The sequence below is a fragment of the Capsicum annuum genome, chromosome 10 (assembly GCF_002878395.1).
Source record: "Capsicum annuum cultivar UCD-10X-F1 chromosome 10, UCD10Xv1.1, whole genome shotgun sequence".
NCBI classification, from domain to species: domain Eukaryota; kingdom Viridiplantae; phylum Streptophyta; class Magnoliopsida; order Solanales; family Solanaceae; genus Capsicum; species Capsicum annuum.
This window is the reverse complement of record NC_061120.1, coordinates 27,505,760-27,524,156: the sequence shown is the minus strand read 5'-3', so window position 1 is coordinate 27,524,156 and position 18,397 is coordinate 27,505,760. Positions and strand designations below refer to the sequence as shown.

Here is an 18,397-nt window from a genome sequence, read left to right as displayed (position 1 = left end):
GACAGCTGTTGATACAGAGGCTGTGATCGGTAATGAGTTTTTTACCCATAGTCTAGCATTTTCTGGAAATTGTTTGCAATATAACCTCTCTCTTTAAGTTTTAAATCATGTTCCATCTCTCTCTCTCTATATCTATCTATGTGGTCTCTTAATTAGCATCTATTATTCTTTAGACATGGTTAGTTCCCAGTTGAAGCTCCACAGGTATCACTGGTCGTGAATCCAGGGTTGTGACAGCTCTTACTCTTTTGAAGTCCCACCTTTTTAGGTAAATTTACAGTGTTAATAATCCTTAAGAGGCATAGTAGTATCTTCGAGTTCATTAAACGTCAATCCAACAAGGCTAACTGTGTTCTCACTACCAGCTACCAAGGCTATGTCTCAACTACTTTGGTCCTTGGTGGTGTTGATGTCACAGGGCCACATCTGCATACAGTAAGTAGTGTTCACATTAATATTTAAGTATGTATATGTGTGTATTTTTTGCCAATGTTATCGAAGTTTTGACTATTTGGTGAATGCATTGTCTCTCAGATTTACCCACATGGATCCACTGATACTCTGCCATATTCAACAATGGGCTCTGGTTCCCTCACTACAATGGCATTTTTAAGTCAAAATACCGGAAGGGGATGAGCGTAAGTTTGTTTCTTTTAGCTATAGTATTTTGCTGCATTTGGCTGGTAAATGTATTGCGAATCCTGAATGTTGATGGGAATTCTGTTGCAGAGGGATGAGGGATAAAACTAGTAGTAGAGGCCATATTTTCTAGAGTGTTCAATGACCTTGGTAGTGGGAGCAATGTCGATATCTGTGCGATAATAAAGGTCAGCTCTCCTTTAAGAAAACCTAATTGGAAAAATAATGCTCTCTTTCAAGCGATACTGACTGAATTTTCAGCATGGAGTGTATAATACTATTCTTCTCTTTTTGATAGCATATGTTTTCTGAACTCTTATTTTGATTGTTAGGGGAACACGGAGTACTTGAGAAACCATTTATCGCCTAATCCCCGTACCTATCCACAAAAGGGTTACCCTTTTCCAAAAAGGCTGTTTAGTGTTCTAACTTGTCTCAACCTTCAATGTGATTAAGTAGGTGTCATGGTTATTTAGGATTCTGAATGAAAATTTTCTAATATGGCCAGTTGGAATTGTTTGTGCTTGCAGAGGTTCTCCTTACAAAAGATTACACCACTGAGAGAAATTGTGCAAGTGATAGAAGGTGGAGACGCCATGGAAGAATGACTTGTACTGCAATGATATAATCCATATGGATTTCTTTAAACTATGATACTGTCAAACAATTCCATAAGTATTTAAGTATTGGAAAAGTTTCAATTTCAAGTAACTAAACTACTCTATGTTATCATATGTAGCTTCCAAAGAAATTCCTCACTAGAAAATGAATGATTGGTTTGATTTGAAGAGAGGATTTTATAATTTTTGTCGCCCTTGTGCTGTCAATTATTTTGAACCACTGGCTTCCAGGATCACATGTAGTATCATTTGTGCTCAGACATTTGCATGTTTGTGTGACAATGACATTGTTGGGATCGACATCCAAGCAAACACTAGTAGCATCTTGTAGCTTAGAAGACAGGTGCATCTTAGAGTCTGAAATGATGTCCCATTTTGAGCTATCGTCACTGCATACCATATTGAGTTTTACTGGCTGCCCGAGCTTATCTGCTTGCAGGCAAAAGTAATTTCCTATGACTGTCAGTGTTTTTGCTGGAGCATATCCCCATGCTTCTGCCTCAGAGCATGCACCTAGCTCCAGTGGCTGCAGCAATGAAGTTCTTTGAATACAAAGCCCTGTCATAGGATGGAAAATTACTTTATGTGGATGAGTCTCAGTATATCCTGGTCCTGCATTTCAACAAAGTTAAAACACTTAATCCTTTTTCTCGAAAAAATTATTGATAATTACGTTATCAGTTCTGTGTATACCTTGGAATGGTGTGCGGATGGCTGAGATCCTTTGCAGAAAGCTCGAGTTCCTGATATCGAACCAGTTCCAATCTAAAACACCATAGTACTCATTGAGTCCCATAATACCATCTCTCAAATAATAGCTCCCAACGAGTGTCCACAGTGCCCAATCGAAGTCAAGTTCAGCTGCCAGTCCAAGGAAGCAATTGAAATACCTGTTATCGTTCACATTGGTGCCTCTTTGATCCACTCCAAACTCACTGACAAACAATGGGTAGCCTTGTTCTAACACAAAGGCTCCTTTGCTCACCATTTCATTCAACACTTCTCCACATGCTTGGTTTGCGTTTTCTGCTGACCAAGTGTCTCCATCCGTGAAACCATATCGATGAATCTCAAAAACTAGCTTGCCACTAAATGTCAAGTTCATCGGTCTTTGGTGCAAGAAAGAAAGATCCTTGTCGAAACTTAGGCCAGACAGAATGATAAGAATATCAGAGTTAGCTGCATGCACTGCTTCAGCTCCTTTCTGCATGTACCTAAGCTCAACAACAACCACATTTTAGTTAGTACTGTGGTGAACAAAGGCAGATCTTAACTCAATGGGTGCAGAGTATTACTACATTCACTATTTTTTTGTGACGATGGGTTCAAACTTAACATATTTTTCTAAAAGAATTTCCTCTACATATATGCCCTGAGCCAAAAGCATGTGTGCATCTGTATCTGCTCCTTGCAAGTTGCAACATATACCCCCATCCCCCCAACACACACAATATGCCGGGAGAGCTTATTGATGACTCAAAAGACTTTGGTATAGTGGAGTGTAAAATTTATTTTGCGGGCTTAAATTAGAATTTGTGACGAGCCATGGGAAATCAGAGTTCGAATCATAGTAGAATTAAAAACCAAAAAGATGTCTTCCCATGTATATGTATAATTTTTATTGAGAAAGTTATCTCGTACTTATGTTGGTGGACTATGTAGCTCGGATTCTACAAATTTGTTGTCGCAGCCATGTCAGATTCTGCAGAATGTACTACTTTTGAAGTATCTGACACGCAACTGTCGACATTTTTGAAGAGGTCGAGCGACATAGCTGGCAGGAGATAGTATATTCCGGATGGAATATGCGTACAAGCATATTAGATTTGACCATTTTTTTTTTTTAAAAAAAGAAAAAGCATTTGTGAGGAAATGAGAAGTGGGTTTGTACCTATACCAATCATCAACATTTTGTAAAGGTCCACGAAGTTCATTTCTCAAGCTCATGCCTACAACATTATTAATGGCTTTGAAAGTGGTGGCTACCTTTGTAAGGCCTTGGATCCAAAGGTGAGGGTCAAAGTACTGATCTCCAAAGAAGCCATTGCCATCAAATCTGCTGCAACACCAACCAGGCTTGCTTATGTGATTGTCTAATATGATCATCACATTGTTTTTTGCAAGGCTAGCCACCACTGCCTGTCATATTCCTTATGAGATGGACAATTGAATATTATTGAAATAAATTTTTAGGAAATTTTAATATAATTAAGAGAGGAGAAATATAATATTTCAATAAGATTATTACTCCTACTACTTGATAAGAAACAATTTTTCTTGGATACTGATATTTTTATATATTTAAAAATATTTTTAGCAATAAAAAGTTTTGATTTTATATAATTTCTAAATATATACTAGTAAATATTTTTTCAATTAGAGAAATATGTCAAATGTATAGATCGATACTGAAATAACATTTTACCAAAAAACAAGAAAATGCTGAAATTAAATGCGCATTTCTCATACTTCGAACCTTCGCGTTATTTTTAGACTTGAGATGACACCTTTTCTTTATTCTTTAAATGACCATTGGCGTACATGAAAAGTTGACATAATATTACTATTTGTTTGTTTTGGGGGTCAGCATCAGTACACCATCATTGACTATAAATTAATTAAGTGGTACTTATTTATTTATAGAAAAGAATAGATCGAATCGGCAGGCAAGAATATTATAATATGATTATTTTTATTTTTACTTTTAGATATCAAACAATCATCATTGATTCTTTTCCAAAAGTATACGCATCAAGTTCAAGAAAATCGAAAAACAAGATGAATTGCAAAGTTATTCCCCATTTTGTGTTTCAGCTAAAGAATATATACCAATAGATCTTTCTAAAATATGAGATTTACAATTCTAAAAATAAATATATTATTTATTAATAAATAAAAATAGTTTGATGATGTATAAATTTCTTATATATTGACGGAATGTCGTACTATTTAATTTAAACATCAAGGAAATACTTTAATGAAGTAATATTTGCATAAAAAATATATTTACAATTCCAAAAATACAACGTAACTCTAGAGAAAAAAATACTCCTTTAATCTAGCAATTCTTTATAGAAGATTACATAGGATATTTCTATGATCACAATAGTGGAGCATCAGAAAATTATTTTTTATTATTATAAATATGCTGTAGAAAATAGGCACCATTTGGAGAAGGTGAAATGTGGACAATAATTATAGGATGGAATAAATATATGATAACTTCTTTTTTTGACAACAATAAATGGTAATCGCACAATTTAGGCGTCCCATGAAATGTGACTTCTAACCAACTTTATCATTTTATCTTTAATTTCTCATTTCTTGTTTGACCAAAGAGAACAAATAAAAAACCATGAGTTAAAGGATTTTACATACACATTTAATTTTGTGCATTAACAATGTAAAAATATTTACAAATTAAGTTATTGTGTTGCTCGAATTATTTAAAAATTATTAACAGATAATTCTAAATGTAATTATTTTTGTAAGATTTGACGTGAGTGTGGTACTATTTTTGGAGTCTGAGCAACATAACTTATAAGATAATAATTACATATAATTAAGTTTCTATAATAAACATTAGTTGGTAATTTGATAAAAACATAGCTAACTTGGTGAAATTCTACTTATAATACTGTAAAAAGTTTTATAATGATTGTGCATATAACTTAAATCCGAAACAAAAAAGTGTTACCTTGTAAGCATCTAGGACAGAAAGATCAACAATGAAAGGATTATTAGCTTGAAGATCAACAATGGAGCTAAAAAGTCCGAGGTTCTTGAAAGATTGTCTAACAGTTATTGAACCCAAAGAATCATTAGTAAACAAAAAGAGAGGCCAAGTAAGTCTAACACAATTAAATCCCATGTTGATAATTGCTTTTGAAATTGCATTCACTGGTTGTTGATTTAACCCTTCTGCTAACATAACATCCATATGTGACACCCAATTTATACATGCTAGTTTTACTCTTTGCCCTGTTGAATTCACAATCCATCTTGAATTTGTGTAAAGGGGTTGTGATGAAACTACAACAAAATGTTGGTTGATGAACAAAAGAAGTGTACATAGATGAATGCTATAGAAAGAGATGCAAAGGGAAGAGGATGATGATGGCGACCTCCACATATTTAGTTTAGTTTTGTAAGAACTCTTACTTTTTATTTCTTAGGACTCTTGAGGCCATTTGCCTCTGGGGAGATAGACAATTTATATATGTTCTACTAAAGGCAAAATGACATTTTTTTATTCCGTTTTAATTTATTTGTCTTATTTTTTTTTTAATTTGATATATATTTTTAAAAGATATATAAAAAATATTATAAATCACTTGACAACTTAAGAAATTTGAAAGATATAAAATATCTGACTGACTTTTGAAATTATATCAGTGTCACTTAAATTGAAATAGAAGAAAAAAAATTATAAATCACAATAATTCAAAACTTAATTTATTTTTAAAATATAATTGACTATCAATGTAAAAAAAATTTGGTTTAATCTGTTATATATTTCAAAAATATATGTATAAAAAAATTATAAATCACAATAATTAACAACTTAAAAAATTTAAAAGATGTAACATATTTAGTTGACTCTAAAAATTATATCAGTGCCACTTAAATTGAAATAGAAGAAAAGGTATTATAAATCACAATAATAAAAAACTTAAATTATATTTAAAATATAATTATCAATTTCGCAAAAGTTTGGACAAGCAAAGTAAAATATATTATTTGAAATTACATAAAAAGTATTATAAATTATAATAGTTAACTACTTAAAATATCTAAAACATATTAAAAATATATGATTGATTATCTAAATTCTATTTGTGTCATATAAATTGAAATAAAAAAATTAATACATAGCACGATAAACCTGTCAAACGAGCCGATTTGACCCGACCCAACCGACCCATTTAATAACCCGACCCGGTCAGCCCTCGGGCTGTAAGGCTGCCGGTATCGGGCTGGGCCAATTTTTTTTAAGCCCGATTAACCCGGCCTGGACCCAACCCGATCCAGGCCCGTCGGTCAATCGGCCCGGCCCAGCCCAGCTTGATTTACTTTTTTAAAAAAAATAATTAAATTTTGAGCGTTTGGGCCAAAGTAGTCGTTGGGCCCAACGGCTATATGGCCGTTTGGAGCCAAAAGCCGCTACTTGGCCCTTTTTATAATTTTTTTTTAATTTAAAATATTTTTTAAAACCCAAAAAAATTTCTATAAATACCCTACACTTTCAAATAGTTTTTCACACAATTTTCATTCTCTCAAATCTCATTCTCTCTCAATTCTCAAATATTCTACATATCTCCTAAAGTGCTCAATTTTATTTTTTAATTTTGCAATTACAAATAGGAGTGAAAGTTCTCTAAAGTAGCAACTTTCGGATACTTCCAAAATTTGGTATTGTCGTTCCATCTCTTACTTTTAATTTTTAATTAGTGTATTAATTGTTGAATATTTAATTTTATTATTTTTGTGTGTTTTGAATTTATTTTAGTTTGATTTTTATTATGGATAAATTAAGAAACCTTGATAAAAGTGTCAAATTTTTTTTATCCTGGAAGTGGTAGTGGTAGTAAAAAGTGAATTACCGGCGGTAGAGGTAGTTCAAGTAGTAGATATACCCGTGTGCCTCCGGTACCGCTTAATCAACCTTTTGAGGAAGAAGTAGGTGTAGGTGCTCACTATATCGATTATGCAGAAGCTCAGAAAAATTATGGTATAGAAGAAGAAAATGAAGTAGATGTAGTTAATTTAGATGAAGATGATGAAAATATTGGTGAGACACCCGCAGTAGAAAATGCTAATGTTAGATCTGAATCGGTTAATTGCCCGCCTCATCCTCTCGGTGCCCCAAGAGCTCGTAGACCAACTAGTATTGCATGGAAATTTTTTACACGTATAGAAGTAGAAACTAAGGTGCAATGCAATATTTTTCAACAAGTATTTGAGCATAAAAGAGGAGGCAATCAAGGAGATATAGGTACGTTAATGAAACATATAAGAGAGAATCACCAAAGAGAGTTATTTATTGCAAAAGGTGGTGAGGCTGTTGGTGGGCCAACACAAACTAGAATGGACCCAGCAACTGTTCAGGTAATTAAGACTTATAATAAATTGAGGGATCGGGAAGAAATAGCAAAAATGATAGCTGTGGCTTGTTTTCCTTTCAGTTTTCCTTCTTCGGATGCTTTTATTCATTATATTCAAGCAATTTATAATCCTATGTTTAATGGTATTCCTAGAAGTACTTGTTGGGATGATATTTTTAGACTTCATTCACAATATATTTTTCATTTATTTACATTGCTAAAAATTATTCAATGTAGAATGACTCTAACTTCTGATCTTGGTCGTGCTGTTAATAAAAATAACTATTTAACTATTACTTGTCACCGGGTATGTAGTAATTTTGTTATGCAAAAATGTATTCTAGTTTTTTTGTATGATGAAGATCGTAGACATACTGGAGAATTTATTGCTGATTCGATTAGTAAAGTTGCAGAATTTTATGGTATTGAAAAAAAGTCTTAGGTATTGCTTTTGATAATGCTTCTAACAACAAGACAACTATTACAAAATTAAAAGCTAGTCTCTCTTCGTCATTACCTGAAATATTTCATGTTAAGTGTGCTTGTCATATTTATAATTTAATTGTAAGAGATGGTCTTGAATCTTTTGAGCTTTATATTAAAAAAATCCGGCTTACTGTTGGCTTTATTCAAGAAAATAATCGTAAAAAAAATTTAGGAAATTTAAAGTTAAATGTGAACAAAATGGATTTAGACCGATATTGATGACTGAAGAATGTGATACTAGATGAAATGCTACGTATGATTATTAAAAACTTGTCATGCTTATAGAGTTCCTATTACACTAACTTTAAACCAATATTGTGGTTCATTTGCTGATTCGGCTGAATGTATACTACATGATTCTGATTAGGCTGTAATTGATAATCTTGTTAAGTTTTTGAAAAAAATTTATATAGCTGCGGTTGAATTTTTCGGTGCTTATTATCCTACTATTTGTAACATTTTAGCATGTATAGCCGATATTTCTGCTCTACTCAAAGAATATAAGAAGAAAGAAGGTTACGAAGAAGCTGTTGGTGCTATGTTTGTTAAATTTTAAAAATATTTTTTTTCGATTCCTCCTATTTATTTGGTTGGTGCTATACTAAACCCATGTATGAAATATACTACTATGTGCCACTTTAGTACTCTTATTTATTCTAACTTAGAGGTAAATACTAACAATGATTCTAATGATGAAGAACAAGAACAACTAGATTTGTATACGGCTATGAGTGATGCGAACATTTATATAGATAAATTATATAATCATTATGCTGATAGATAAATTATATAATCATTATGCTGATTTACTTGATTTAGCCATATCGACAAATATCACTCCAACTGTCGTTCCTCATCCTCCTGAGGAACCATCATCTTTTAAAAGGCCGGCACATAGTGGTTTTCCTGATCACTTTTATGATTTAAATATTTGGAACAGTGTTAAGGTGGGAACTTACACAATAACTTCTCGGGAAGAGCTTAAGTATTATCTTCGAACACCGCTAGAGGATTGTAGACAACGGATCAACGCATTGGATTGGTGGAAGAATAATGAAACACAATATCCCGTGCTTTCAAGATTAGCTAGAGATATATTGAATGTTCCAATGTCAATCGTTGCATCAGAGAGTGCTTTTAGTCAGGAACGACAATAGCTTGGAGACATCCGATACTCATTGAGAAACAATGCTATAAATGTTCTAGTTTGCCTTAAAGATTGGATTAGAGTGGAACAAAAAAATCAAGGAATGAAGGTGGAGCCGAAAGACGAACAAAATCTTGAAAAAATTATGACTTCAAGGGAGAACTCAACACAATCAAGTCCAATGCATGATTTTGCCCCCATTGATTTTGACTATTCTATACCAGGTCCCGTTAAAAAAAATAATGAAAACTTTGTAGATTTTTCATTCATGTACATTATAAATTTTGAATCATTTTACAATCAATAAAATATAACATTCATTCACTCGTTACTTTGTAATTTTTTTCATTTAATGATTTAAATTGAATTTTTAGTTTAAATTAAATACTTAGTTTAAATATATTACAAATTTACTATCAAACTTTACACTAAGTAATAGACAATAAAACATAACAAACATATAATCATATATACACATAATGAAAAAATAAATTTCTTTTAAGTTCTAAATCTCAATTATTATTAATTTATTTTATTAAGTAGCATATTTTTTTAAAGTAGTACATATATTGAATGGTACGTATATATGTGTATATATTTTCTATAGATTCTAAAGTAGTATATATTTAAGGTATACATGTTTATATTTATAAATTAGTATATCTATTATAGTATATATCTTGTAGTATATGTTTTATTTGAAGTAGTACATATATTGAATGGTACGTATATATGTGTATATATTTTCTATAGACTCTAAAGTAGTATATATTTAATGTATACATGTGTATATGTTTTATAAAGTAGTATATAACTATATATATAGTGTGTGTATATATTGTAATATATATATATATATATATATATTGTAGTGTATATTTTATTTAAAGTAGTACAAATATTGAATAGTACGTATATATGTGTATATATTTTCTATAGACTCTAAAGTAGTATATATTTAAGGTATACATACGTGAATGTTTAATAAATTAGTATATATATTGTAGTATATATATCTTGTAGTATATGTTTTATTTAAAGTAGTACATCTATTGAATGATACATATATATGTGTATATATTTTCTATAGATTCTGAAGTAGTATATATTTAAGGTATACATGTGTATATATTTTATAAATTAGTATATATATTGTAGTATATATCTTGTAGTATATGTTTTATTTAAGTAGTACATATATTGAATGGTACGTATGTATGTGTATATATTTTCTATAGACTCTAAAGTAGTATATATTAGACGTATACATGTATATATGTTTTATAAAGTAGTATATAACTATATATATAGTGTATGTATATATTGTAGTATATATATTGTAGTATATGTTTTATTTATAGTAGTACATATATTGAATGGTATGTATATATGTGTATATATTTCTATAGACTCTATAGTAGTATATATTTAAGGTATACATGTGTATATGATTTATAAATTAGTATATATATTGTAGTATATATTTTATTTAAAGTAGTAAAAATATTGAATGGTACGTATATATGTTCTATAGGCTCTAAAGTAGTATATAATTAACGTATACATGTGTATATGTTTTATAAATTAGTATATATTGTAGTATATGTTTTATTTAAAGTAGTACAAATATTGAATGGTATGTATATATTTGTATATATTTTCTATAGACTCTAAAGTCTAAAGTAGTACATATATTTAACTAACGTATAGTCGTATATATGATTACATATGTAATTGTGTATATGTGTATATGTTTTTTAAATTCTAATATAGTATATACTATATATATAGAGTATATATATTGTGTGTATATTGTTTAACTTATTTAAAATGTATATAGGTGGGTATATATAATGTATATTGGAGAAAATTTTTTAAAATTTTTTTTTAGGTTTTGCCCGGGTTGGACCGGGTTACGTGTAATGGGCCGGTCCCAGGTTATTTCTTAAAAAAATACTGTTGGGCCTAGAATCAGACCGGTCTATTGAATCAGGCCCAGAACCGGACCGGCCCACAAACCGGTTAAAAGTGACTGGCTGGTTTCGGGTTGACCCGGCCCGGCCACGTTAACTGGTTTAGCACGAGCCCCTCGATATCTAGTATGTATATATACTAGTGGCTAAGATAAAAAAGATTGAAAAATCAATATAAAAATCTCATTAAACAGTATTAATAAAACACATTGTACATGGACGTCAAATATAGAGATTGACTTCAATATTACTTCTTTCTGGAAATAGATAGTAATTCTCATAATTTCGTAACCTTCCTCGTGATCTTCCCCATTACCTTTATGATTAAAAATGTTGATCACAAAAAATATATTTTAATCATTATTCGCCTTACATTTTAGCACTTTTTATCGTCTTTAAAATATAAATTATATTACTTTGTGCTTAGTATTGTGTTTGATGCATAGAATTAAAGAGGAATTGTAACGCTCTGATTTTCTGTACCAGAATGCTACACGGTGCTTATGACCCCGAGGGACCACAAGCTAACCCGTGACTGATATCTGTACCTGTATACTGCAATTCATGACATAATAATACGGAAAACATGCACAATAGATCATAAGGTTCAACTGAAATAATATAACATCTATATGGGTGAAAAATACCCAAAACAACTGAAAACTGAATCTGAGCGTAAATCTGAAAGCCTCTAAGTACTGTCTGAAATATGGAGTTGAAGGAATATGTCTCCAACTAACTCCATAAAACTGAATTGAAGAAATAAATGAATAAATCAAATAATGTTGTCCTCGAATGAAGAGGACTCACTACAACTCTGTATGCTGATTGCGACTGCTACTGCTGGGCTGGGACTCGTGCCTCTGAACCTATGGTGTAACATAAGAGAAAGCACCATAGCGCAAATGCGTCAATACGAGGGAATGTACTGAGTATACGAGTGAGGTAGGCTAAATATAAATAGGTTTTACATGCATGAACAATGCTAATTGTCTGACTGATATGAATGTAAGAGTACAAACATGCATAATAGTAACTAAAATTGTGAGTAAGTGATAGCTAGATCTGTACGCTAATACATGGTTTACTGATAACTGACATGGATGAAACTATAATTTTGATAACATGGTCGACTGTATCTGATAGTCTTAAATCTGATGGAACTATCTGAGTTCCGTACTATAATCGAATTTAACTGTATCTGACAATCCTGGTATACTGATATCTGAAGAACTATCAGAGTTCTTTTACTGAGACTGAGTCTGAAACTATGGGAGGTAGTTGTTTAATCGACATGCCCCATATGTGCCATTATGGCTAAGATGGGGTCCAATCTCTATCCTGACTGGAAGGGTGTCAATACCACGCCACTGGTAAGGACAACATATAAGAAACCCTTATATAACAGGTAACTCTAGTGAGAACGGTGGGAACCCTCATATAACAGGTTAAGCCACCTCATCTACCCTCATATAACAGGCTGCGATGTCTCAACCTATGCTGGCTACATAGTTCTAGAATGCAAGGATGACTGCTAAGAATCACACCCTTATATACAGGTGAGTTCCCATCCTTGGGTTCACTCGGTGATAAATCCTACTCCCATATGAAGAGACTGAACATGATTTAACTGACTGTACGTAAGTAAAACTTACTGAATTTCGTTGACTGACGGAATACTACTGAGATCTGATAACTGACTGAGACCATGAGGTTTCCTGAGTCACATGACTGACTGAATTCTACTGAATCATGGCTTGATTTTATATATCATGAAACATGACATGGTTATAGGCACACAACTATAGTTTTCGGGTACGAATACCCCCAGGACTCGATGGAAGAAAATTGACACAACATGACCGACTTAATCATAAGATTGGAGTCCACAATTTACATTATCATAAATAGAGGATATTATACATCATGTAGTTCCTCAACATATTAAGCATGGTAGGGAGCGCATAGCTATATTTTATGTGCATATTGTATATCTCCATTATCATACATGCTTCATACCATAACAATAGCAACACATGAAAAGCATGGAATTCATATTAAAGTATATAGGTAACATAGACTTGCCATTTAGACATCATGGAACCATATAAACATGAATTTCTAGCATCCTAAGCATTTTATCGAACACCTTGCATGCATTCTTTAAAGCATAGGTGTGTTTCATAACTTGTACCATTTTACACCATCTAAGGTTTATAGTTTTCAACTAACAAGCATATATATTCCATGAAAACACCTCTAGATATCATCTTGAAACTTAAACAACGATCATCAACATGTACATGCTCATATCACCACAAAAAGTTCACAAAATAGTATTTAAAACATGGTTCTTAAGCTCTATGAACGGATTGGATCCATAGATGAACACTACTCATACCTTAGATTAAGAATTCGTGAAGATTGACGGTGAAATTTCCTTGAAATAGACTCTTCTATGAAAACCCTAGGGCTTGTTCTTGAGAGTTTTGATCTTGAGAGAAAAACCTAATCTTGTGGTTGAGAGTGTGTCAGAGAGCTTTTTGAGATATTTAACTAAAGAGAATGGAAGATAATATACTCCTTGAGGGTTATAAGTCATGGGAAGTAAAGGGAAAAGACCAAAATACCCTTACTTAAACATCCCTCAAGTTCTGGAAAAAAGCTGACAACATTCGTGACAAGGCATCAAAAATGTGATAGGCCGTAAAAAATTTCATCACACAGAAGCTGGATTCTGCCTAAGGCTGACGACAATTTTAGCATAGCGTCACAAATGTGATAGGCCATAAAAAATGTTGTCACATAGAAGCTGGATTATGCCTAAGAATGATGACAATTTTGATATGGCATCACAAATATGATAGGCTGTAAAAAATGTCATCACACAGAAGCTGGATTCTGCCTAAGGCTGAAGACCTTCATGCTAGGGCATCACAAATATGGTAAGCTACCACGAATGTCGTCACTTAGGAGCTGGTTTCTGCCTAAGGCTGACGACCTTCATGATAGGGCATCACAAATGTGGCAAGCTACCATGAATGTCATCACTTACGAGCTGGTTTCTGCCTAAGGCTGCCGACCTTCATCATAGGGCGTCACAAATGTAGTAAGTTACCACAAATGTCGTCACACTATTTTCAGCCTTATATGCTGGATTAAAATAGGAATAACTCTTTACTCCTATATCATATTTAGGTGAAATTGGTATATTTGGAAAGATAATTTAATTATCTATCTATTGATAGGCCATGAGCTCAAAAATTCTAAGTATAATAAGAGATATGCTCATTTGGATTTTACTATACTAATATCCTTCTCAAGAATTCAATCGGTAAGGAATGTTTTAATTCGTCTGATAGTTGGGAGTTATTTGAAGCCTTAATATACATCTAACTTACTCATAAAACTATTAAAGAACCATGATGTACTATGTATAGGCTTGGTACATGGATTTAAAATTGGTTTGGATTTTTTAGGGTATTACAATATCTCTCCCTTGGAAACATTTGTCCTCGAATGATGACTGCTTGAGAGGGGAGAAAAGATAAAATGACATATGCACTGATCATGCTCAACTGGCACATGATTTTAGGACTGAATTGAATTCTAAACTGAATATAGCCTAACTGAACATTCATATCTGATGCATGACTGATAAGCTGAACTCATGAATGCATGATAAGCTATGCACTGATACTTGATACCAATTTTATACTGGAATTTTGAACATGTAACTGAATAAGCTTAAGGAAAATGGTTACCTCAAGCTAAGTCTGAATTAGCAGAGAAAAGATGAGGGTACTTGGTTCGCATGTCTGTTTCTTGTTCCCAAGTAGCTCCCTTCATGGACTGATTTCACCAAAGAACCTTGACTAGAGGGACTTCTTTGTTACTTATCCTACGAGTCTGATAGTCGAGGATTTTGATTGAAATCTCTTCATAAGAAAGGCTATTCTGAATGTCAATTATCTAAATAGGGACTACAACTGCTGGGTCACCTATACACTTCTTGAGCAAAGAGACATGGAAGAATGGATGAACTGAGGGTAGATTTGAAGGCAACTCGAGCTCATAAACTACCTTGATGAAATGACTGAGAATCTTGAAGGGATTGATATATCAAGGACTGAGCTTTCTTTTCTTGCCGAATCTCTTCATTTCTTTCATGGGAGAGATCTTTCGATAGATAAAGTCATCAATCTCGAACTCGAGATCCTTTTACTGAACAAGCATGAATAGAAAACAGAGAACATGGCTGCGACTGAAATATGATGCATGAACTAAATACTGTGAATTAGATATCGTGACTAAGTTGTAACATGGGACATAGACTAAGTATCAAAAACTAAACTGAGCCAATGAATACCTGGCTTACGGTTGAGATTGGAGATAAAGGGTCACTTGTGAATACCCACCACTCCAAACTGGATTCATTACATAAAAAGAGATTGGCATGTTTAAATCATGAAAGTTTGGGGTTTATAGTGTATCTCCCTCTTAGGACACTATGTCCCTTAAAGAATGTTGGACTTGGAAGAGGTACCGAGGGAAATCTGAGAGGGTGTACAAGGCACCTACAAACTAAATTGTGACTGAATATCTGAGATCTGAAACTGAGATATGATACCTGAATGAGCTGAGCTTAGAGCTACCTGGTTGATTTATCTGAGAATGGTTACATTCTTCCATGAGATTTCAGCTAGTGTAAAAAGATAGAGAGGTGGGAAGACCAAACTATATGAACTTATCTGTATGAGACAGCTGAGTAATAAGATCGTATCCTGATTAAGATTCGGTAAGATGAGTTGAGGCCTATGAACATCATCTAAGATGAAGTAACTAAGCCTCATGTATTGAAATTGAGACTACTTAAAAGATTCACATGGGTGCTGAGTATGAGTGTATAAATATGCTAACTTATTTGATTAATTGGATAGCTGACAGCTGAATACTGGGTCTGCTAGGATAAACTGTGCTTAGCCTGAATAGTTGAACTGAAACTGTAGAGTATCATGCATAAAAGGTAAGGACTAATTTAGTAACATGAGGTAGCTGAGCATGGATTTATGAGGTCTGTATAATTTGAGAATGTGAGATCAAGTGTACCGCATGATTTGGAAATTGAGGTATTGGAATACTTATAACTGAGTAAATGATAACTGTACGCTATAGTCAAGCAAGTATGAAACTGAATTAAGTTTTCCTAATCTGGTTACTGAACTGAAGCTGACATTATAACTGAATCTGTAACTAGGACTCATACTGGAGCCGTTGTTAGGTTCTAGTAACTTATTACTGATTGCTGAGGTTTAGGTTGATACTAAAGTACTGAATCTTAATGGCTAAGTAACTTATAACTGATAGGCATGGTCCTGTAGGACTATCTGAGTCCTTTACTGAATACTGATTACTAGGCTAACCCTGTATCTGAGGACTGGGGGATAGAACATCGACCCCAAGGATTCACCGAGGAATCCAAACTGAGGGTATATTTGACTTATTATGAATTTGTGTGACTGTTAGGTGTGTAACATGAATCATGAGAACTAAGCATTCTATAGACTGAGATACTGGAACACTGATAACTGAGTAACTGGTAACTGAATTTTGATAGTTACGTGATGGGCCTGACATAAGTCAAGGATCTGAATGTACATTTACACGCTGTACTTTCACAACTTCTAAATACAACCTCTTGCTAGCCATCTACCAGTACACTAACATGATATTCAAGCCTATCTTTATAATACCCTCATGTAAAACAAGTATACCAAAATTTTCTCTTAGTCATGAAATATTTACTCTCCCCCATCTAAGCAATAGCTTATCACTACACTGTTTCACAAGAAGAGCTTACTGAAGGGTTTAAATCAGGAGGACCTAAAGCATGAATGGACACTAACTAAACTTAACACATGACTAAAACCTAAGGAGTAGAATATCAACTGCATGGTTTTACCCAAAAGGTCTGAACTGAGAATATACATGACGTAGTCTGAATTTATCTGATCTGTAGTGGCATAGCATGAGTCATGGAAACTGAGTATACTATAATGCATGAAGTGAGTACGTGAGTCATGAGCTGCATGAAATAAGTTTGGAATTTCTGTATTTGTGAGACCTGATTCATAATATCGAGTGAGTTGAAACTGTACACGATGCTATGGACATCATGTGAATAAGTTGGGTGCATGGAACTGATTCGTACTATGAGGTAAAATGGGACCCTTTATACTGGGAACTGAAACCGTATATGATTTATGGAAAAAGGAAATGCATGGGCATGGTTCATGACCATAGAGTTGACATACAATGCGTGAGAGGGTTTTATGATAGCTGAAGTGTAAAACTCTACACTGAGATAAGAATGGGTTGGGAATTGTCTTCCCTTACTGCTTCTCGAGACATACAAGCACTAATATTGGAATCTGAGGGACCGACTTGGTCACTTAATCTACTATCAGGTACTTACATTCTTTCCAATACATGCTTGCCTTACTAAACACATCATTTGTTACTGTTTCCTTATATGCTACTAATATCACATCCATACCTTCATACCTAATTTTAGGTTAATAGACTAAAAGTCTTGCTTGCACTGTTCAAGCCTACTGATTGGTACAAATATCCCCATGAATTCATAATCGGATCAATCCGGATAATATTATCCCACTCTACTATTACTAAGATCCTAGATGCATGCTTCTAAATCTAGGTCATGTGCTATCATAGAATTCTTAGAAGGGATCTGATGATATATCTAAATTCAAGTTAGAGAATAAGTTCTCATCATCGTGAATGAAATCCATATGAATTTTGAACATAACGGGAATGATGGGGTATTTTTGAGTCTGTGGTCAATCCCATAACTGACTGCAGGGATTGTCTAGGAAAGCCCTATCTGTAGGACTTAAGCTTCACTATTTTTGTTACTTTAAAAGTAAGGTGGATTTGACATGAGTGAAAAATGAGAATATACAAGAGTTTTCTTGGAAAAATTTTCTATAGCACGATCTGAGACATGAAAAAAGGGAACCTGTTCTTAAAACATCTCATAGCCTCCTGCACATAAATGTGGTGCGCAACACACCTATGAACAAAACTCTACTAGATGTGGCTTTCAGACTTCCTAGGACACTATTGAACCTTAGGCTCTGATACCAAGTTTGTAACGCCCCAATTTTCTAAATCGAAATGCTACACGGTGCTTATGACCACAAGGGACCACAAGCTAACACATGACTGATATCTGTACCTGTATACTGTAATTCATGACATAATAATGTGGAAAACATGCACAATAGTCCATAAGGTTCAACTAAAATAATAGAACATCTGTATGGGCGAAAAATACCTAAAATAACTGAAAATGAATCTGAAAGCTAAATCTGAGCGTAAATCCAAAAGCCTTTAAGTACTGTCTGA

At 33.3% G+C, this 18,397-nt stretch overlaps 1 protein-coding gene across 1 annotated transcript; it reads right to left on the bottom strand.

Annotated features, from left to right (window-relative positions):
- Positions 1–1,248: 1,248 nt before the first annotated feature.
- LOC107845536 (glycosyl hydrolase 5 family protein) lies at positions 1,249–5,463 on the bottom strand. The gene is made up of 4 exons (XM_016689913.2): positions 4,957–5,463; positions 3,151–3,398; positions 1,953–2,473; positions 1,249–1,871 (listed from the first exon to the last, which is right to left on the bottom strand). The coding sequence occupies exons 1-4, from the start codon at positions 5,389–5,391 to the stop codon at positions 1,369–1,371; spliced, it is 1,707 nt and encodes a 568-aa protein (XP_016545399.1). The 5' UTR covers positions 5,392–5,463; the 3' UTR covers positions 1,249–1,368.
- Between the last annotated feature and the right edge of the window lie 12,934 nt (positions 5,464–18,397).